At 48.0% G+C, this 23,496-nt stretch overlaps 1 protein-coding gene across 1 annotated transcript in view; it reads left to right on the plus strand.

Annotated features, from left to right (window-relative positions):
* lrrc75a (leucine rich repeat containing 75A) overlaps positions 1 to 23,496 on the plus strand; it is a 49,282-nt gene that overhangs the window by 13,330 nt on the left and 12,456 nt on the right. Inside the window, exon 2 of the mRNA XM_085964616.1 lies at positions 4,340 to 4,468. Coding sequence (XP_085820742.1) covers positions 4,340 to 4,468 — 129 coding nt within the window. The remainder of the gene's footprint in view (positions 1 to 4,339; positions 4,469 to 23,496) is intronic.

Here is a 23,496-nt window from a genome sequence, read left to right on the forward strand (position 1 = left end):
GAGCGCTGCACTGTCGGAGGGGCAGTATTGAGGGAGCACTGCAATGTTGGAGGGGCAGTACTGAGGGAGCGCTGCACTGTCGTAGGGTCAGTACTGAAGGAGTGCTGCACTGTAGGAGGGGCAGTACTGGGAGTGCTGCACTGTCGGAAGAGCAGTATCGAGGGAGCGATGAACTGTTGGAGAGGCAATACTGAGGGAGTGCCACACTGTCGAAGAGGCAGTACTGAGCAAGTGCTGTATTGTTGGAGGGGCCGTATTAAGGGAGCACTGCAATGTCAGAGGGGCAGAACTGAGGGAGCGCTGCACTGTTGGAGGGGCAGTATTAAGGGAGCACTGCACTGTAGGAGGGGCAGCACCGAAGGTGTGCTGCAATGTCGGAGGGGCAGTACTGAGGGAGTGCTGCACTGTCGGAGGGGCAGTACTGAGGGAGCTTCCGCTGCACTGTCGGAGGGGCAGTACTGAGGGAGTGCTGCACTGTCAGAGGTGCCGTCGCTCGGATGAGACGTTAAACCGAGCCATTGTCTGCCCTCTCAGGTGGATGTAAAAGATCCCATGGCACTATTTTGAAGAAGAGCAGGGGAGTTATCCTCGGTGTCCTGGCCAATATTTATCCCACAACCAATGTCACTAAAAAACAGATTATCTGGTCATTATCACTTTGCTGTTTGTGGGAACTTGCTCTGCGCAAATTGGCTGCCGCGTTTCCTGTGAAGTGTTTGGGATGTCCTGAGGCAGTGAAAGGCACTATATAAATGCAGCCTATCTTTATCTTTTGGCCATTTTGGTGACATAGGAATGCCTCTGTAAGTGTCACACTTCCTGTCATACCCCGATGTCACTCTTCATCATAGTCAAATTTAGTATAATTGCCACAAATATATTCTAACATAAACCAACCTGCTCGCCAAATTAATCCGAGCACAACCAATTGCATCATAGTCCCCATGCACTTGACTCCCAGCCCCGGTCCTGCTGATCTTTTTCAGACTTTCACTCTCTGAAAGACAGCAGAAAGCTACGGACAGTAACAAAACAACTTTAGCAGAATTGAACAGCCCAATTATTTCTACAATGATTCCAGGGGGCTTTGCCTCTGTCTCTGTCTCTGTCACTGTGTGGTGTGTGTGTGTGTGAGATTCTCTCCCCCTCTCTCGTTCCCTGTCTCACTCACGCCGCCTCTCCGTCCCGTCTACCCATAAATAATCCACTCCTGTTTTTACAGCTGTTATTCTAATAAACAAAACCATCCAATCTGTTAATCTCTGGGGGGAATATCCATCTCTCCTCTGCTCGCAGACGTCACACAGACAGGCCTGAAGTTGTGGCTCGTGCCTCAGGTTTTACAGCTAATTGTAGGAAAGCTTTGTCTGCATCTTGGCTCTCGGACCCAAACCTTCTGTGCTAATATTTACTGAGGGCGCTGACTGTCAGACACCGGCTGCGAGCTGACTCCCCAACTGCCGTGCAGAGTTAGTAATGAATGTTTTAGGAACACAAGGAGGCCATTCAGCCCCTCGAGCCTGTTCCGTCATTCAGTTAGGTCATGGCTGATCTGCACCTCAACTCCATCTGCCCGCCTTTGCTCCGTATCCGTCGATACTCTTACCCAACAAAATTCTATCGAACATTTTAGTTGATCCCCAGCATCCACAGCCTTTTGGGGGAGAGAGTTCCAGATTTCCACCACCCTTTGTGTGAAGAAGTGCTTCCTGACATCACCCCTGAACGGCCTGGCTCTAATTTTAAGGTTCTGCCCCCTTGTTCTGGACTCGCCCCACCAGAGGAAATAGTTTCTCTCTCCGCCCTATCAACTCCTTTAATCATCTTAAACACCTCGATTCGATCACCCCTTAATCTTCTAAACTCCAGGAAATACAAGCCCAGTCTGTGCAACCTGCCCTCGGAATTTAACCCTTTTAGCCCCGGGTATTATTCTGGTGAATCTGCGCTGCTCCCCCTCCAAGGCCAATATATCCTTCCTGAGGTTCGGGGCCCAGAACTGAACGAGGTCGTTGCAACTCCTGCACCAGAACCCGCGCGAAATTAAGAGGCGGAATCTGCATTCCCAGTGGACCTGTGCTCCATGTAATGAGAGCCCGTAAGGAATGCTGAATCCTGTCAGTTCCGCCACTTAGCCGCTGGGATATTTATGCGTCTCCTGCGATTTCCTGTTTGTGCAGCAGTTCTGAACTGGGGAATAAAATTGCAAACCGCACAGTTGAATTATTTGCAGATAAATTTCAACAGGAGTTCAGTGGGATTTTTCCCTCCAGTTTTCACTGCTCTCGGCCCCCCCCCCAGCCCCCGAAGGTGCCAACTCTTCCTGTAGTAACGTTCCACGTACAACCTTCTGGAACTTCACCCAAATGCGCATTCTTCACACCTGGAGAGTGGGAATCACGAGGCATCCGACTCTCCGCATCTGCCGCCCAAGTGACATTCCTGCAGGGGTGGCTTGACAGCGATCAGGAGTAGGAACCCTGCCTGATTTCCCCCTCCCTCCAGAGCCCCGGGCCGCTGAGTCGAACAGGGGTCCTATCCCGACATGGGATCTTCCGGGATGAATTCCCTTCCCATCAGCGGGTTTACGGCAGCGAGGGAATACCACACACCCACGTGACGCTGCCACTCGCCTGTTGCATTTCCCTCCCAGGCCCTCATTAGCTGCATGAGGGGAGCGTGGAGCAGCAACACTGCTCCGGGTAGAGTCACTGCCAGCGGGAGATATGATGCAGCTATTAAAGGGCCGCATCACTTTTCTGTAAGCGTGGCTGAACCAGCGGCAGTCTGGAGTGTGGGGAGGGCGGGGGTTTGGTGGGACTCCCAAAGTGCTCCACAGCCAATGAAGTACTTTTGAATTGTAGTCACTGTTGTAATGTAGGAAACGCAGCAGCCAATTTGCGCACAGCAAGCTCCCACAAACAGCAATGTGATAATGACCAGATAATCTGTTTTAGTGCTGTTGGCTGAGGGATAAATATTGGCCAGGACACCGGGGAGATCTCCCCTGCTCTTCTTCGAAATAGTGGCCCTGGGATCTTTTATGTCCACCTGAGAGGACAGACGGGGCCTCGGTTTAATGGCCCAGAAATTCAGGTCCCAACGCGTGAGTACGAACGGAGTACTCACGCGTGGACCCGATGGAAGTGCCGGAATCTTGCATGCACTACGCATGCACGGGAAACCGGCACCTCCGATCCTCTGAACCAAGGGGTTCAGAGGTCGAACGCGTGCGCGCGGGAGTCTGCGCGCGCGCGTTGAACTTTTTTTTTACAGGTTTTAACGTGCGGGTAAGTCTGTACATTTTAGAAATGTAAAAAGCAGCCGTAAGGACTTCATTTTCAAAGGTAAGTGGTCAATTATTTAAAATTAAAACATTTTTTCCACAGGTTTTTTACTTTTAAATACTTTAAAGCAAGGTAAGTTTATTTTTAGCCCCGTTTTTTTATAAAATTATTTTTTTCAAAAATTTAAATTTTTGTTTAAAATAGTTATTTAATGTCATTTATAGTTTATTTACAAAGTGTGATGTTTTTAAAAAATTTATTTGAAGGTAAAGTACAGTTTTACAGCCTCAGCATTTATACGTTTTGACAGGTCTATCTGTCAAGACTTATGAATGGAGCATTCCCTGCTCCGATTGGCTGCCTGTTGCTCACGTGATCCCAGGGGAAGCATCGCACTAACTACGCCCCTGGGACACGCCAGCACAGCGCGCCGGCCTCTGGGACAGGCCTCGGAGAGGAATTCCACGCAGGCCAAGAGGTCAACTGCCGGCGCGCTAGGTAAGTGTAGGTCGGGGGCTTGCACCCGCGGGAAGCCCCCGACCCGAATTTCTGGGCCAATGTCTCACCCGAAAGACAGCACCTCTGACAGTGCGGTGCTCCCTCAGCACTGCACTGGAATGTCAGCCTCGATTTTTGTGCTCAAGTTTCTGGAATGGGACTCGCACCCACGACCTTCTAACTCAGAGGCGCGAGAGATACCCACCAAGCCAAGGTTGACACCACCCAGTATCCATCGGGGACGCCAGAATGAATCACAGCTGCCTTCGATCTCCTCACAGAAGATCATTCAACGGCTGCCTGACTGCCCACAACCTCCTGCCCGTCCTACCTCAACCAACATCACTAAAACAGATGATCTGGTCATTATCACGTTGCCGTGTATGGGATCTTGCTGTGCGCAGATTGGCTGCCGCGTTTCCTACATTACAACAGTGACCACACTTCAAAAATACTTCATTGGCTGTAAAGTGCTTTGCGACGTCCGGTGGTCGTGAAAGGCGCTATAGAAATGCGAGTCTTTCTTACTGTTTATGTTTCTGCCCTTGTTGCAGGACCTGGGGATGGAATCGACCTCTCTGGATGACGTCCTGTGCAGATACGCTAGCTTCCGCAACCTGGTGGACCCCATCACGCATGACCTGATCATCAGCCTGGCCCGGTACATCCACTGCCCCAAACCGGTAAGGGACGCTCGCCCCGCCCCATCTTTGTGCTCCCCAGTGACAGGGTCCCAGAGGGGAATGGACTCGGACTCGGGACCCGAGCTACATGACCCTCCCCTCGGGCGACCAGGGAGCAGGAGGCAGCCCCAAGGCAATTTTCCTGTCGGCAGTTCACGAATCGTGACTCCCATCACCCGACCCAGACCCCCCCCGCCATGGCCGAGGAGCCTCAGTACCGTCGGCTGTTTGAAAGCCGTGTGATTGAATCAGACACACCCAGAAAGAATCCAAGGGTAAGTGGGGAAGGTGCCAGAGGTCACGAACTGCCAGTGGGTGTAAGTGGACCACACAACATCCTGTTCCTCTCTCTCTCTCTCTCTCCCTCCCTGTCTCTCTCGCTCTCTGTCACTCTCTCACTCTCTGTCACTCTCTCGGTCGCTCTGTCTCTCGCTCTGTCTCTCGCTCGCTCTGTGGCTCGCTCTCTCTGTGGCTCGCTCTCTCTGTGGCTCGCTCTCTCTGTGGCTCGCTCTCTCTGTCTCTCGCTCTCTCTGTCTGTCTCTCGCTCTCGCTCTCGCTCTCTCGCTCGCTCTCTCTCACTCTCTCTCTAGCTCTCTCTCTTTATCGAGCTTTCGCTCCCTCGCTCTCTCTTGCTCTCTTGCTCTCTCGCTCCCTCACTCTCGCTCTCTCTCTGTCTCTCTCTCTCGCTCTCTCTGTCTCTCTCTCTCTGTCTCTCTCTCTCTCTTTCTCTCTCTGTCTCTCTCTCTCTCTCTGTCTCTCTCTCTCTCTCTCTCTCTCCGCCTCTCTGTTTGTCTGTCTGTCTCTGTTTCTGTCTGTCTGTCTCTCTTTCTCTGTCTCTCTCTTTCTGTTGCTCTCTGTGTTTCTCTGTCTCACACTATCTGTCCTTGTCTATGTGTGTGTGTATCTCTCTTTGTTTGACCTCTCTTTCCATATCTCTTATCTCTCATCGGTAGTGGGGAAAATGCCTAGAGTCCATTATAAAAGATGTAATAGCAGAGCACTTGGAAAACAGTGACAGGATCGGACAAAGTCAACATGGATTTTCAAAAGGTAAATCGTGCTTGACTAATCTACTGGAATTTTTTGAGGATGTAACTGGTAGAATAGATAAGGGAGAACCAGTGGATGTGGTGTATTTGCACTTTCAGAAGGCTTTCGATAAGGTCCCGCATAAGAGACTAGCGTGTAAAGTTAAGGCACATGGGATTGGGGGCAAAGTACTGACTTGGGTAGAGAACTGGTTGGCAGACAGGAAGCAAAGAGTTGGAATAAACGGGTCTTTTTCCGAGTGGCAGGCAGTGACTAGTGGGGTACCGCAGGGATCAGTGCTAGGACCCCAGCTATTCACAATATATATTAATGATCTAGACGAGGGAACTAGATGTAATATCTCCAAGTTTGCAAATGACACAAAGCTGGGTGGGCGTGTGTGCTGTGAGGAGGATGCCGAGAAACTCCAGTATGATTTGGACAGGTTGGGTGATTGGGCAGATGCATAGCAAATGCTGTATAATGTGGATAAATGCGAGGTTATCCACTTCGGTGGCAAAAACAGGAAGGCAGATTATTATCTGAACGGCGGTAGATTGGGAGAAGGGGAAGTGCAACGAGACCTGGGTGTCCTTGTGCACCAGTCGCTGAAGGTAAGCATGCAGGTGCAGCAGGCGGTTAAGAAGGCAAATGGTATGTTGGCCTTCATAGCGAGAGGATTCGAGTACAGGAGCAAGGATGTCTTGCTGCAGTTGTACAGGGCCTTGGTGAGACCACACCTTGAGTATTGTGTGCAGTTTTGGTCGCCTTATCTGAGGAAGGATGTTCTTGCCATGGAGGGAGTGCAGCGAAGATTCACCAGACTGATACCTGGGATGACAGGAATGACGTATAAGGAGAGATTGGGTCGATTGGGCTTATACTCGCTGGAGTTTAGAAGAATGAGAGGGGATCTCATTGAAACTTATAAATTTCTAACAGGACTAGACAGACTAGATGCAGGAAGGATGTTCCTGATGGCGGGGGAGTCCAGAACCAGAGGCCACAGTCTAAAGATAAGGGGTAAGCCATTTAGGACTGAGATGAGGAGGAATTTCTTCACCCAGAGAGTGGTGAACCTGTGGAATTCTCTACCACAGAAGGCAGTTGAGGCCAAATCATTAAATATATTCAAGAAGGAGTTAGATATATTTCTTAAGGCTAAAGGGATCAAGGGATATGGGGAGAAAGCAGGGACAGGGTACTGAATTTGGATGATCAGCCATGATCTCATTGAATGGTGGAGCAGGCTCGAGGGGCCGAATGGCCTACTCCTGCTCCTATCTTCTATGTTTCTCTGTTTCTCTGTCTCTCTCTATCTCTCGTTATCACTCTCTCTGTCTCTTTCTCTGTGCCTGTTTCTTGTCTGCAACTCTGTCTTGTTCTCACTGACTATTCTCTCTGTATTTATTTCTCTCTCTTTGACTGTTTCTCTTTCGCCAGCATTTATTGCCCATCCCTAATTGCCCTTGAGAAGGTGGTGGTGAGCTGCCTTCTTGAACCGCTGCAGCCCGTGTGGTGAAGGTACTCCCACAGTGCTGTTATAAAGGGAGTTCCAGGATTTGGACCCAGCGACGATGAAGGATCGGCGATATACTTCCAAGTCAGGATGGTGTGTGACTTGGAGGGGAACTTGGAGGCGGTGGTGTTCCCATGCGCCTGCTGCCCCTGTCCTTCTAGGTGGAAGAGGTCGCGGGTTTGGGAGGTGCTGTCGAAGATGCCTTGGCGAGTTGCTGCAGTGCATCTTAGATCTTTAGGACAGAAGTCAGTCCCTGAACTTTTATTTCTGAGCTATGCCAATAGAATTCATTTCTGTGGGACAATTCGTTAACCTGTGAACCTGCCCTAAAGCCTCTTAAAGCCCATTGAAATGTTCCTGTGCACAGTCTCTTGTTAAAGCAAGAGTTCAGATGAGAAGGTCATTGAAATATTTTGGCCTATTGTCATAGAAACTAAATGCTGATTTGATTAGCTGCCTGATATAATTCAGATTTAGCAGCGAGCCCGTGTAACTGGTCAGGACTTTAATTACATTTTCCTTGGCCATAGATCTCTGGATCTCATTGTACTCGAGCTTGACCACAGAAACATTGACCTCCCTCCCCTCTCGTTTATCTTCCGCTTTGCCCCTTGCTGCTCTCCGGATCCAGTGTTGCCCTTCCCTGGTCGGGGGAGCCTACGCTTTGAGTCTCTGTCGCTGATGTTTTTTAAGTTCAGTCTGGAGTTACTACCTGGGAGTGACTCCCCCATAGTCCCCCCCCTCCGTCCTGTGGGGAAGATCCCCGGGGGTCAATGGGTAGCACTCTTGCCTCTGAGTCAGAAGGTCGTGGGTTCAAGCCCCACTCCAGAGACTCAAGAACATAATCCAGACTGACACTCCCAGTGCAGTACTGAGGGAGTGCTGCATTGTCGGAGGGGCAGTACTGAGGGAGCGCCGCACTGTCGGAGGGGCAGTACTGAGGGAGTGCTGCATTGTCAGAGGGGCAGTACTGAGGGAGCGCCGTACTGTCGGAGGGGCAGTACTGAGGGAGCACCACACTATCGGAGGGGCAGTACTGAGGGAGCACCGCACTGTCGGAGGGGCAGGACTGAGGGAGCGCCGCACTGTCGGAGGGGCAGTACTGAGGGAGTGCTGCACTGTCAGAGGGGCAGTACAGAGGGAGCGCCGCACTGTCGGAGAGGCTGTACCGAGGGAGCGCCGCACTGTCGGAGAGGCTGTACCGAGGGAGCGCCGCACTGTCGGAGGGGCAGTACTGAGGGAGCGCCGCACTGTCAGAGGGGCAGTACTGAGGGAGCGCCGCACTGTCGGAGGTGCCATCTTTCAGATGAGATGTTTAACCAAGACCCCTTAGAGGGTAAGTGCTAAAGGGTTAAATTCCGAGGACAGGTTGCACAGACTGGGCTTGTATTCCCTGGAGTTTAGAAGATTAAGGGGTGATTGAATCGAGGTGTTCAAGATGATTAAAGGAGTTGATCGGGTCGATAGAGAGAAACTATTTCCTCTGGTGGGGGGAGTCCAGAACAAGGGGGCAGAACCTTAAAATTAGAGCCAGGCTGTTCAGGGGTGATGTCAGGAAGCACTTCTTCAAACAAAGGGCAGTGGAAATCTGGAACTGTCTCCCCCAAAAGCTGTTGTGGCAGGGGGTCAATTGGAGCTTTCAGGACTAAAATTGGTAGATTTTTGTTGGGTAAGGAGATCGAGGAATGTGGAGCAAAGGCAGAGTTAAGATACAGATCAGCCACGATCTAATCGAATGGCAGGACAGACTCGAGGGGCTGAATGGCCTCCTCCTATTCCTGTGTAATGATCTATTCACTGTTCGAAGAAGAGCAGAGAATTCTCCTGGCTTCCTGGCCAAAATCTAACAGCAGGAACAGGTGACTGATTCACTTCAGTGCTGTGGGATCTTGCTGTGCCAGAAAAAAATTGGCTGCTGCATTTGCCTGCGTAACAGCAGTTGCTGCAATTCATTATATGGGAAGGGCTTTGTGGCGATTGTTTGGAGATTTGATCGGGCCTCTGCAGAATGCAGCTGCTTGCTTAAGAAATATTAAAATGACCTTAATGAATGAAATCTCCCTGCGATCTGGCCGATTCCCACTTGTACGCGTCATGTAGTTGGTGCAGGGTGAGGTTGGAGCTGTGCATTACTCGGTGCCCGTGAGGCCACCGATGGGGTAAAGTGCTGCACTTAATCTGCTCAATGCTTGGCCAAGAGCCAGTCATCATATAATAAAATGATATCTGTGGAAACTCTCAGCACTTCACTTAAAGGAGAGAGGGAGAGAGACAGCGACAGAGAGAAAGAGAGAGGGAGAGAGACAGGGACAGAGAGTGTGCAGGGCTATGGGGAAGAGCTGATTCTATGCTTCTATGAGAGACGGATGGACACACAGGGGGATGGAGAGAGAGAGAGAGAGGGAGAGAGAGACAGAAGGACAGACAGAGAGAGAGGGAGATACAGAGAGAGAGAGAGAAACAGACCCACACAGAGACAGACACAATGCCTCATTTTAAGTCACATAAATAAAGTGCGGAATTGTACGCTGGTGAGCAGATTGGTGAGCAGCGTGACCTTCCTTTGGCCCCGGGTAGTAATCCCTCCCGAGCGTGTGAGTAATCTCCTGGAACGTGCGGACTCTCTGCCTCCTCTCTCACGCCCTGGGAGAGTCTAAGAAACAGACCGATCCCCAGAGTTAAACATTAACACACATTCCTGAGCAGCTGCATCAGAGGCCGGGGAATGCAGGAAAAGCCCAGCTGGTCGCAAAGACAGATGGAAGTGTCTGATGGCCTTTCACCCGATGCTCCCCTAACCTCGGGGTTGTCGGGCAGGTGGAGGTGGGCGGCCCGTTCATTGTGTGGCTTTTGCGGTGAGCCGGCTGCATGGGAGCTCCAGAGCTGAAAGGCAACATTGCTCTGAGGTCCAAGGATCTATCCTTGGCACCCGCTATTTCTCATCTACATGCTGCCCATCTGGAAAAACAGCATCAGCTTCCACATGTAAACTGACAACACCCAAGCTCTACCTCACCACCACCTCTCTGCACCCCTCCACTGTCTCTGATTTGTTACACTGCTTGTCCAACATCTGTCAACGGTGGCTCAATGGGCAGCACTCTAACCTCTGAGTCAGAAGCTGTGGGTTCAAGTCCCAATCCAGAGACTGGAGCACAAAAATCTAGGCTGACACTCCAGTGCAGTACTGAAGGAGCGCTGCACTGCCGGAGGGGCAGTACTGAGGGTGCGCCGCACTGTCGGAGGGGCAGTACTGAGGGTGCGTCGCACTGTCGGAGGGGCAGTACTGAGGGAGCGCCGCACTGTCGGAGGGGCAGTACTGAGGGAGAGCTGCACTGTCGGAGGGGCAGTACTGAAGGAGCGCTGCACTGTCGGAGGGGCAGTACTGAGGGAGCGCCGCACTGTCGGAGGGGCAGTACTGAGGGAGCGCCACACTGTCAGAGGGGCAGTACTGAGGGAGCGCCGCACTGTCGGAGGGGCAGTACTGAGGGAGCGCCGCACTGTCAGAGGGGCAGTACTGAGGGAGTGCTGCATTGTCGAAGGTGTTGCCTTTCAGATGAGACATTAAACCGAGGCCCAGTCTGCCCTCTCAGGTGATCTCCTGGTGTCCTGGCCAAGATCCCACGGGCACTGTTTCGAAGAAGAGCAGGGGAGTTCTCCCCGGTGTCCTGGAGCCAATATTTATCCCTCAATCAACATCACTACAACAGATTATCTGCTCATTATCACATTGCTGTTTGTGGGTGAGGGTAAGGGTCACTCACTGTGTAACTGTACCGAGTCACTGTTTATTCAGGTTGAGGGTCACTCACTGTAACTGTACAGAGTCACTGTTTATTCAGGTTGAGGGTCACTCACTGTAACTGTACAAAGTCACTGTTTATTCAGGGTAAGTGTCACTCACTATAACTACAGAGTCACTGTTTATTCAGGGTAAGGATCACTCACTGTAACTACAGAGTCACTGTTTATTCAGGGTAAGGGTCAATAACTGTAACTGTATAGAGTCACTGTTTATTCAGGGTAAGGATCACTCACTGTGTAACTGTACAGAGTCATTGTTTATTCAGCAGGGTAAGTGTCACGCACTGTAACTACAGTCACTGTTTATTCAGGGTAATGATCACTCACTGTGTAACTGTACAGAGTCACTGTTTATTCAGGGTAAGGGTCACTCACTGTAACTGTACAGAGTCACTGTTTATTCCGGGTAAGGGTCACTCACTGTGTAACTGTACAGAGTCACTGTTTATTCAGAGTAAGGGTCACTCACTGTAACTGTACAGAGTCACTGTTTATTCAGGGTAAGGGTCACTCACTGTGTAACTGTACAGAGTCACTGTCTATTCAGGGTAAGGGTCACTCACTGTGTAACTGTACAGAGTCACTGTTTATTCAAGGTAAGGGTCACTCACTGTGTAACTGTACAGAGTCACTGTTTATTCAGCCTAAGGGTCACTCACTGTAACTGTACAGAGTCACTGTTTTTTCAGGGTTAGGGTCATGCTCTCTGTAACTGTACAAAGCCACTGTTTATTCAGGGTAAGGATCACTCACTGTGTAACTGTACAGAGTCACTGTTTATTCAGGGTAAGGGTCACTCACTGTGTAACTGTACAGAGTCACTGTTTATTCTGGGTAAGGGTCACTCACTGTGTAACTGTACAGAGTCACTGTTTATTCAGGGTAAGGGTCACTCACTCTGTAACTGTACAAAGTCACTGTTTATTCAGGGTAAGGGTCACTCACTGTAACTGTACAGAGTCACTGCTTATTCAAGGTAAGGCACACTCACTGTGTAACTGTACAGAGTCACTGTTCCTCAGGTTTAAGGGTCACTCGCTGTAACTATACAGTCACTGCTAATTCAGGGTAAGGATCACTCACTGTGTAACTGTACAGAGTCACTGTTTATTCAGGGTAAGGGTCACTCACTGTAACTGTACAGAGTCACTGTTTATTCAGGGTAAGGGTCACTCACTGTGTAACTGTACAGAGTCACTGGGCTGGATTTTCATTCAGAAGTCGGGAAGGAGGCGGGACTACAACTTTCGGGTTTTAGTCCCGCCTCCATCGAGATGCGGCCAATCCACGCGATTTTCACTTGATTGACCTTGTTGAGCCTGCCTAGCGGGCTCAGCAGGCCAATTAAGGGGCAACAGGCGACGTCACAGACTGAAATTTCATCTGTCAAGATGTGTTGACAGACGAAATATCAGTGTTTCACAGCAGTTTGAAGCTGTCAAACACTGACAGTCTTGCTTCTAACCTGAGTCCTTCTACGCAGACTCAGTTAGAAATCACACCGGCACAGAAAGCTGAAGGCTGTCTCTTTTGACAGCTCGCGGCCATTCTGCTTTCTGTGCCAGCTGAATGATGGACTCCCGAAGCCTAGAGGAAGGAAGGCTGTTAAGGTAAGTACAGGTAATTTAAACTTCTTTACACACTTTAGACACACCAAACACACTTACCTTTGCACTCATGCACCCATCGCTCACCTGAACACCGACATCGCGACCCCTTCAAGTCCTTCAACCCGACGGCCCGCCTCCTCTAACCTGGCGTGGTTTGGAGCCGTCGGGAATCCCACACAACACCCCTCAAAATAGGGATTAGACTAAAAACTGCCTGTTAACTACATGTATACAGGCAGCTAATTGGCACTAATCCCTTCCTGCCTCGGGTCGGCGGGTCCCAGTGCGGGGCGGATACCCGCCTCATTTGAAACTTACGTGGAGGCAGGTTTTGGGCGGGATGGGGTCGGGACCCCCGAATTCGGGATTTTTGCACCCCCCCACGCCTGAAAGCCTGCCTCACAGCACACTGAAAGTCGACCCCGCTGTTTATTCAGGGTAATGGTCAATCGCTGTGTAACTGTACAGAGTCACTGTTTATTCAGGGTAAGGTTCACTCGCTGTGTAACTGTACAGAGTCACTCTTTATTCAGGGTAAGGGTCACTGACTGTAACTGTACAGAGTCACTGTTTATTCAGGGTAAGGGTCTCTCACTAACTGTACAGAGTCACTGTTTATTCAGGGTAAGAGTCACTCACTGTAACTGTACAGAGTCACTGTTTATTCAGATAAGAGTCACTCGCTGTGTAACTGTACAGAGTTACTGTTTATTCAGGATAAGGGTCTCTCACTAACTGTACAGAGTCACTGTTTATTCAGGGTAAGGGTCTCTCACTAACTGTACAGAGTCACTGTTTATTCAGGATAAGGGTCTCTCACTAACTACAGAGTCACTGTTTATTCAGGGTAAGAGTCACTCACTGTAACTGTACAGAGTCACTGTTTATTCAGGGTAAGAGTCACTCACTGTAACTGTACAGAGTCACTGTTTATTCAGGGTAAGGGTCACTCAATCTGTAACTGTACAGAGTCACTGTTTATTCAGGGGAAGGGTCACTCACTATAACTGTACAGAGTCACTGTTTATTCAGGGTAAGGCTCACTCACTGTGTAACTGTACAGAGTCACTGTTTATTCAAGGTAAGGATCACTCACTATAACTGTACAGAGTCACTGTTTATTCGGGGTAAGGGTCATTCACTGTGTAACTGTACAGGGTCACTGTTTATTCAGGGTAAGGATCACTCACTGTAACTAACATAAGAACATAAGAACATAAGAAATAGGAGCAGGAGTAGGCCAATTGGCCCCTCGAGCCTGCTCCGCCATTCAATAAGATCATGGCTGATCTGATCCTAACCGCCAATCCACTATGACAGGACTATCTCCTGAATCTAACAGCATTAGACACATGAAAACAGGAGCAGGATCAGGCTACACGGCCCCTGGGCCCACTCCGCTACCCACAGGGCCATGACCTATCCGAACCTAGACTCATGTCCAAATTCCTGCCCGCTCCCCGTAACCCTTAATTCCCTTTTCTACTAGGAAACTGTCTATTTCTGTTTTAAATTTATGTAATGATGTAGCTTCGACAGCTTTTTGGGGCAGCATATTCCATGGACCTACCACCCTCTGAGTGAAGTAGTTCCTCCTCATCTCAGTTTTGAAAGAGCAGCCCCTTATTCTAAGACTATGCCCCCTAGTTCTAGTTTCACCCATCATCTGGAACATCCTCCCTGCATCCACCCGATCCAACCCCTTCATAATCTTATATGTTTCAATAAGATCGCCTCTCATTCTTCTGAACTCCAATGAGTAGAGTCCCAATCGACTCAACCTCTCCTCATATGTCCATCCCCTCATCCCCGGGATTAATCGAGTGAACCTTCTTTGTACTGACTCGAGAGCAAGTATGTCCTTTCTTAAGTATGGACACCAAAACTGTATGCAGTATTCCAGGTGCGGTCTCACCAATACCTTGTACAACTGAAGCAATACCTCCCTATTTTTATATTCTATCCCCCTAGCAATGAAAGCCAACATTCCATTGGCCTTCTTAATCACTTGCTGCACCTGCATACTAACCTTTTGAGTTTCGTGCACCAGGACCCCCAGATCCCTTTGTACTTCAGTACTTTCAAGTTTCTTGCCATTAAGATAATAACTTGCTCTACTATTTTTCCTGCCAAAGTGCATAACCTCACACTTTCCAGTATTGTATTCCATCTGCCAAATCTCTGCCCACTTACTTAGCCTGTCTATGTCCCCTTGCAGGTTTTTTATGTCCTCCTCACTCACTACTTTCCCTCCCATCTTAGTATCATCTGCAAACTTTGACGTGTTACACTCGGTCCCCTCCTCCAAATCGTTAATATAGATTGTAAAGAGTTGGGGACCCAGCACTGACCCCTGCGGAACACCACTGGTTACTGATTGCCAGTCTGAATATGAACCATTTATCCCAACTCTCTGCCTTCTGTTAGATAGCCAATCCTCTATCCATGCCAGAATATTACCCCCAATCCCGTGATTTTTTATCTTAAGCAATAATCTTTTGTGTGGCACCTTGTCAAATGCCTTTTGGAAGTCTAAATACACTACGTCCACTGGTTCACCTTTACCCACCCTATATGTTACTTCCTCAAAGAACTCCAGCAAATTTGTCAAACATGACTTCCCCTTCATAAAACCATGCTGACTTTGTCTTATTAAATTATGATTATCCAAATGTCCTGTTACTGTCTCCTTAATAATGGACTCCAAAATTTTACCTACCACAGATGTTAGGCTAACCGGTCTATAGTTTCCAGCCTTCTGTCTACTGCCCTTTTTAAATAAGGGTGTTACATTAGCAGTTTTCCAGTCTGCCGGGACCTTTGCTGAGTCCAGGGAATTTTGGAAGATTATTACCAATGCATCCACAATCCCTACCGCCACTTCCCTCAAAACCCTGGGATGTAAGCCATCAGGTCCAGGTGAATTATCCGCCTTGAGTCCCATTATTTTACCAAGTACTACTTCTTTAGTGATTTTAATCGTATTTAGCTCCTCCCCCCCTATAGCCCCCTGCTTGTCAAGTGTTGGGATATTCTTGGTGTCCTCTACTGTAAAGACTGATGTAAAATATTCATTCAGTGTTTTTGCCATCTCCATATTTCCCACCATTAATTTCCCGGTCTCATCCTCTAAGGGACCAACATTTACTTTAGCCACCCTTTTTCTTTTTATATAACTATAAAAACTCTTACTATCTGTCTTTATATTTTTTGCTAATTTACTTTCATAATGTATCTTCCCTTTCTTAATCAATCTTTTTGTTATTTTTTGCTGTCTTTTAAAGTTTTCCCAATCCTCTATCCTCCCACTAGATTTGGCTACCTTATATGCCCTTGTTTTTAGTCGAATACTATCCTTAATTTCTTTACTTAGCCACGGATGGCTGTCTTTTCTTTTACACCCTTTTTTTCTCAGTGGAATATACTTTTTTTGGAATTTGTAAAATAACTCCTTAAATGTACACCACTGATCATGTATCGTCTTATCCTTTAACCTATTTTCCCAATCCACTTTACTCAATTCCGCTCTCATACCTTCATAGTCTCCTTTATTCAAGCTTAGCACGCTTGTTTGAGATACAGCCTCCTCACCCTCTAACTGAATATGGAATTCAACCATGTTATGGTCACTCATTCCAAGGGGATCCTTTACTAGGACATTTTTAATTAATCCTGTCTCGTTACACAGGACCAGATCTAAGGTTGCTTGCCCCCTGGTTGGTTCAGTTACATACTGCTCAAGAAACCCATCCCTAATACACTCAATTAACTCATCCTCAAGGCAGCCCTGCCCAATTTGATTCGTCCAATTTATATGATAGTTAAAATCCCCCATAATTATAGATGTTCCCTTATTACAAGCCTCAACTATTTCCTGATTGATACTCCGTCCAACCGAGTTGCGACTGTTCGGAGGCCTATATACTACACCCACTAGTGTTTTTTTCCCCTTATTATTCCTTATCTCCACCCAAACTGTTTCATTATCCTGATCCTTTGACCCAATATCATTTCTCTGTATTACAGTGATTCTTTCCTTTATTAACATAGCCACCCCACCTCCCCTTCCTTCCTGCCTGTCCTTCCTGATTGTTAAATAACCTGGTATGTTTAATTCCCAGGCATTGTCACCCTGCAGCCATGTTTCTGTAATGGCCACAAGATCATACCCATATGTAGCTATTTGTGCCTTTAACTCGTCTATTTTGTTACGAATGCTACGTGCATTCAGATAGAGAACTTTCAAATATGTTTTGTGACACTTAGTTCCTGCTATTGCCCTTTTTATTACTTTACCTTTTACTCCACACCTTCTACCCCTTCCTGACACGCTCTGGTTTTTAATTTCCCCACTGCTACCTAAGTCTATGACCTTCTCTGTTGTCATTTGTATTATTTGCTCTCTGGGAACCTCCCCCCCACTAGTTAGTTTAAAGCCCTCTCTACAGCCCTAGTTATATGATCCGCCAGGACTCTAGTCCCAGCACTGGCCAAGTGAAGCCCGTCCCAACGGAACAGCTCCCTCCTGTCCCAGTACTGGTGCCAGTGTCCCAGGAAGCAAAACCCATTTCTCCCACACCAGTCTTTGAGCCACGCATTTAACTCTCTTATTTTATTTGTCCTAGCCAAATTCGCTCGTGGCTCAGGTAATAATCCAGAGATTATTACCCTTGTGGTTCTGCTTTTTAATTTGGCCCCTAGCTGCTCAAACTCCCTCAGCAGAACCTCCTTCCTTGTCCTATCTATGTCGTTGGCACCAACATGGACCACGACAACTGGATCCTCCCCCTCCCACTCCAAGTTTCTGTCCAGCCCAGAGGAGATGTCCTTAACCCTGGCACCGGGTAGGCAACACAGCCTACGGGACTCTCGCTCCTGGCTGCAGAGAACTCTATCTATCCCCCTAATAATACTATCCCCTACCACTACAACATTTCTATTTACTCCCCCCTCTTGAATGGCCCCCCTCTCCACGGTGCTGTGGCCAGGTTGCTCATCCTCCCTGCAGCCCCTGCTTCCATCTCCACAGGGAGTAAGAAGCTCGAACCTGTTGGACAAGAGCAACGGCTGCGGCTCCTCCAACACTACCTTCTGGATCCCCGTACCTGCCTCACTCGTGGTCACACCGTCCAGTACCTGACCATGGGCTACATCTGAATTAATTAACTTCATAGGTGTGACCACCTCCTGAAACACAGAGTCCAGGTACTTCTCCCCCTCCCTGATGTGTCGCAGTATCTGAAGCTCAGACTCCAGCTCATCAACACGGAGCTGGAGATCCTGTAGCAGCAGACACTTGTCACAGATGTAATCACCGTTAGCCTCAATGGGGTCTACCGGCTCCCACATCTCGCAACAGTAACACATCATCTGCTCCATTCTATGTAATTAATTATAATTTTTTTTTATTTAATTAGATTAAATCAATCCCTCTAAATTACACCAGTTTAATGGTTAACCAACTGTCTCCCTTACAGCACAGACCCGAGAAAAAAACCGCCGAATTTAAGCTTGTAATAAAAAGAAGAAATACTCACCAACCAATCACCTACCTGCTTCCTGGTGACGTCACTCTTGGATTATTTTTTACCTCTCTCCTCTGCTGTTGATTTGGTACGCCTCTGGTCGCTGCCGCTGGTTTTTATGCCGGTTATAGCTCCTCCTCCTGACCTCGCTGCTCACTCCTAGGTCCGATGCTGGTCTCGGGCCTCTGGTCGCTGCCGCTGGTTTTTATGCCGGTTATAGCTCCTCCTCCTGACCTCGCTGCTCACTCCTAGGTCCGATGCTGGTCTCGGACCTCTGGTCGCTGCCGCTGGTTTTTATGCCGGTTATAGCTCCTCCTCCTGACCTCGCTGCTCACTCCTCGGTCCGATGCTGGTCTCGGGCCTCTGGTCGCTGCCGCTGGTTTTTATGCCGGTTATAGCTCCTCCTCCTGACCTCGCTGCTCACTCCTAGGTCCGATGCTGGTCTCGGGCCTCTGGTCGCTGCCGCTGGTTTTTATGCCGGTTATAGCTCCTCCTCCTGACCTCGCTGCTCACTCCTAGGTCCGATGCTGGTCTCGGGCCTCTGGTCGCTGCCGCTGGTTTTTATGCCGGTTATAGCTCCTCCTCCTGACCTCGCTGCTCACTCCTAGGCCCAACTGTACAGAGTCACTGTTTATTCAGGGTAAGGGTCACTATAACTGTACAGAGTCACTGTTTATTCAGGGTAAGGGTCACTCACTGTGTAACTATACAAAGTCACAGTTTATTCAGGGTAAGGATCACTCACTGTGTAACTATACAAAGTCACAGTTTATTCAGGGTAAGGATCACTCACTGTGTAACTGTACAGAGTCACTGTCTATTCAGGGTAAGGGTCACTCACTGTGTAACTGTACATTGTCACTGTTTATTCAAGGTAAGGGTCACTCACTGTAACTGTGCAGAGTCACTGTTTTTTCAAGGTTAGGGTCACGCTCTCTGTAACTGTACAGAGCCACTGTTTATTCAGGGTAAGGATCACTCACTGTGTAACTGTACAGAGTCACTGTTTATTCTGGGTAAGGGTCACTCAATGTGTAACTGTACAGAGTCACTGTTTATTCAGGGTAAGGCACACTCACTGTGTAACTGTACAGAGTCACTGTTCCTCAGGTTTAAGGGTCACTACTGTAACTATACAGTCACTGCTAATTCAGGGTAAGGATCACTCACTGTGTAACTGTACAGAGTCACTGTTTATTCAGGGTAAGGGTCACTCACTGTAACTGTACAGAGTCACTGTTTATTCAGGGTAAGGGTCACTCACTGTGTAACTGTACAGAGTCACTGGGCTGGATTTTCATTCAGAAGTCGGGAAGGAGGCGGGACTACAACTTTCGGGTTTTAGTCCCGCCTCCATCGAGATGCGGCCAATCCACGCGATTTTCACTTGATTGACCTTGTTGAGCCTGCCTAGCGGGCTCAGCAGGCCAATTAAGGGCCACCCGGCAACAGGCGACGTCACAGACTGAAATTTCATCTGTCAAGATGTGTTGACAGACGAAATATCAGTGTTTCACAGCAGTTTGAAGCTGTCAAACACTGACAGTCTTGCTTCTAACCTGAGTCCTTCTACGCAGACTCAGTTAGAAATCACACCGGCACCGAAAGCTGAAGGCTGTCACTTTTGACAGCTCGCGGCCATTCTGCTTTCTGTGCCAGCTGAATGATGGACTCCCGAAGCCTAGAGGAAGGAAGGCTGTTAAGGTAAGTACAGGTAATTTAAACTTCTTTACACACTTTAGACACACCAAACACACTTACCTTTGCACTCACGCACCCATCGCTCACCTGAACACCGACATCTCGACCCCTTCAAGTCCTTCAACCCGACGGCCCGCCTCCTCTAACCTGGCGTGGTTTGGAGCCATCGGGAATCCCACACGACACCCTTCAAAATAGGGATTAGACTAAAAACTGCATGTTAACTACATGTATACAGGCAGTTAATTGGCACTAATCCCTTCCTGCCTCGGGTCGGCGGGTCACAGTGCGGGGCGGATACCCGCCTCCTTTGAAACTTACGTGGAGGCAGGTTTTGGGCGGGATGGTGTCGGGACCCCCGAATTCGGGATTTTTGCAACCCCCCATGCCTGAAAGCCCGCCTCACGGCACACTGAAAGTCGACCCCGCTGTTTATTCAGGGTAAAGGTCACTCGCTGTGTAACTGTACAGAGTCACTCTTTATTCAGGGTAAGGGTCACTGACTGTAACTGTACAGAGTCACTGTTTATTCAGGGTAAGGGTCACTATAACTGTACAGAGTCACTGTTTATTCAGGGTAAGGGTCACTCACTGTGTAACTGTACAGAGTCACTGTTTATTCAGGGTTAGGGTCACTCACTGTGTAACTGTACAGAGTCACTGTTTATTCAGGGTAAGGGTCACTCGCTGTGTAAATGTACAGAGTCACTCTTTATTCAGGGTAAGGGTCACTGAATAACTGTACAGAGTCAATGTTTATTCAGGGTAAGGGTCACTCCCTGTGTAACTGTACAGAGTTACTGTTTATTCAGGATAAGGGTCACTCACTGTTACTGTACAGAGTCACTGTTTATTCCAGGTAAGGGTCACTCACTGTGTAACTGTACAGAGCTGCTGTTTATTCAGGGTAAGGTTCAATCACTGTGTAACTGTAAAAAGTCGCTGTATACTCAGGGTAAGGATCACTCGCTGTAACTGTACAGAGTCACTTTATTCAGGGTAAGGGTCACTCATTGTAACTGTACAGAGTCACTGTTTATTCAGGGTAAGGGTCACTCACTGTAACTGTACAGAGTCACTGTTTATTCAGGGTAAGGGTCACTCACTTTGTAACTGTACAGAGTCACTGTTTACTCAGTGTAAGGATCACTCACTGTGTAACTGTGCAGAGTTGATGATTATTCAGGGAATGGGTCACTCACTACAACTGTACAGAGTCACTGTTTATTCAGGGTAAGGGTCACTCTCTTTGTAACTGTACAGAGTCACTGTTTATTCAGGGTGAGGGTCACTCACTTTGTAACTGTACAGAGTCACTGTTCCTTCAGTGTAAGGGTCACTCACTGTGTAACTGTACAGAGTCACTGTTTATTCAGGGGAAGGGTCACTCACTGTGTAACTGTACAAAGTCACTGTTTATTCCTGGTAAGGGTCACTCGCTGTGTAACTGTACAGAGTCACTGTTTATTCAGGGTAAGGGTCACTCACTGTGTAACTGTACAGTCATTGATTATTCAGGGTGAGGGTCACGGACTGTAACTGTTCAGAGTCACTGTTTATTCATGGTAAGGGTCACTAACTGTGTAACTTTACAGAGTCACTAGAGTCACTGTTTATTCAGGGTAAGGGTCAATCACTGTGTAACTGTACAGAGTCGCTGTTTATTCAGAGTAAGGGTCACTCACTGTAACTGTACAGAGTCACTGTTGATTCAGGGTGAGGGTCACTCACTGTAACTGTACAGAGTCACTGTTTATTCAGGGTAAGAGTCACTCGCTGTGTAACTGTACAGAGTCACTGTTTATTCAATGTAAGTGTCACTCACTGTGTAACTGTACAGAGTTGATGATTATTCAGGGTAAGGTTCACTCACTGTGTAACTGTACAGAGTCACTGTTTATTCATGGTAAGGGTCACTCACTTTGTAACTGTACAGAGTCACTGTTTATTCAGGTTGAGGGTCACTCACTGTGTAACCGTACAGAGTCGCTGTTTATTCAGGGTAAGGGTCACTCACTGTTTAACTGTACAGAGTCATTGTTTATTCAGGGTAAGGGTCACTCACTGTAACTGTACAGAGTCACTGTTTATTCAGGGTAAGGGTCACTCACTGCGTAACTGTACAGAGTCACTGTTAATTCATGGTAAGGGTCACTTACTGTGTAACTGTACAGAGTCACTGTTTATTCAGAGTAAGGCTCACTCACTGTGTAACTGTACAGTGTCACTAGAGCCGCTGTTTATTCAGGGTAAGGGTCAATCACTGTGTAACTGTACAGCGTCACTGTTGATTCAGAGTAAGGGTCACTCACTGTGTAACTGTACAGAGTCACTGTTTATTCAGGGTAAGAGTCACTCGCTGTAACTGTACAGAGTCACTGTTTATTCAGGGTAAGGTTCACTCACTGTGTAACTGTACAGGGTCACTGTTTATTCAGGGTAAGGTTCACTCACTGTAACTGTACAGAGTCACTGTTTATTCAGGGTAAGAGTCACTCACTGTGTAACTGTACAGAGTCACTGTTTATTCAGGGTAAGGGTCACTCAATGTCTCTGTACTTATTGACTGTTTATTCAGGGTACGGGTCACTACAGAGTCACTGTTTATTCGGGGTAAAGATCACTCACAGTGTAACTGTACAGAGTCGCTGTTTATTCAGAGTAAGGGTCACTCACTGTGTAACTGTAGAGAGTCACTGTTTATTCAGGGTAAGGGTCACTCACTCTGTAACTGTACAGAGTGACTGTTTATTCAGGGTAATGGTCATTCACTGTAACTGTACAGAGTCACTAGAGTCACTGTTTATTCAGGGTAAGGGTCACTCACTGTAACTGTACAGAGTCACTGTTTATTCAGGGTAAGGGTCACTCACTGTAACTGTACAGAGTCACTGTTTATTCAGGGTAAGGGTCACTCACTGGAACTGTACAGAGTCACTGTTTATTCAGGGTAAGGGTCACTCGCTGTGTAACTGTACAGATTCACTTTATTCAGAGTAAGGTTCACTCACTGTATCTGTACTTAGTCACTGTTTATTCAGAGTAATGGTCACTCACTGTGTAACTGTACAGAGTCACTGTTTATTCAGGGTAAGGTTCACTCGCTGTGTAACTGTACAGAGTGACTTTATTCAGGGTAAGGGTCACTCACTGTTTAACTGTACAAAGTTGCTGTTTATTCAGGGTAAGGGTCACTCACTGTGTAACTGTACAAAGTTGCTGTTTATTCAGGGTAAGGGTCACTCACTGTGTAACTGTACAGATGTCACACAACACCAGGTTATAGTCCAACAGCTTTATTTGAAATCACAAGCTTTCGGAGCGCTGCTCCTTCTTCAGGTGAAGTGGAGAAATGCATAAAGACACAGCTTATATAGTTAGAGAATCATGTCAGATGTTTACAGGTAACCTTTCCAACTGCCATTTGTCACACCTCGGCAGAGAGATAATCACAGCAGTCAAAGGTGTGAATGGTGTCCAAACAGGTCAGTCAGGGAAACATTACATCAAAGAACAATGAGGTGGGGTCACAAGGGGTCAAATATTGCAGATGCTGGGGTCTGTATGAAAAACAAAAAAACAGACAAAAAACATTTTTTTTGGCTGGAAATCACAGCAGGTCCGGCCGCATCTGTGTAGAGAGAACAAGCCAATGTCGACTCGAGTCTGGATGACCCTGCATCAGGTGGGGTTACATGTAGCGTGACATGAACCCAAGATCTCGGTTAAAGCCGTCCTCATGGGTGCGGAACTTGGCTATCAGTTTCTGCTCGACGATTTTGCGTTGTCGTGTATCTCGAAGGCCACCTTGGAGAATGCTTACCCGAAGATCGGAGGCTG

The sequence above is a fragment of the Somniosus microcephalus genome, chromosome 22, assembly GCF_052327205.1.
Source record: "Somniosus microcephalus isolate GS21.2 chromosome 22, FLI_Smic_1.0, whole genome shotgun sequence".
Lineage (NCBI taxonomy): Eukaryota > Metazoa > Chordata > Chondrichthyes > Squaliformes > Somniosidae > Somniosus > Somniosus microcephalus.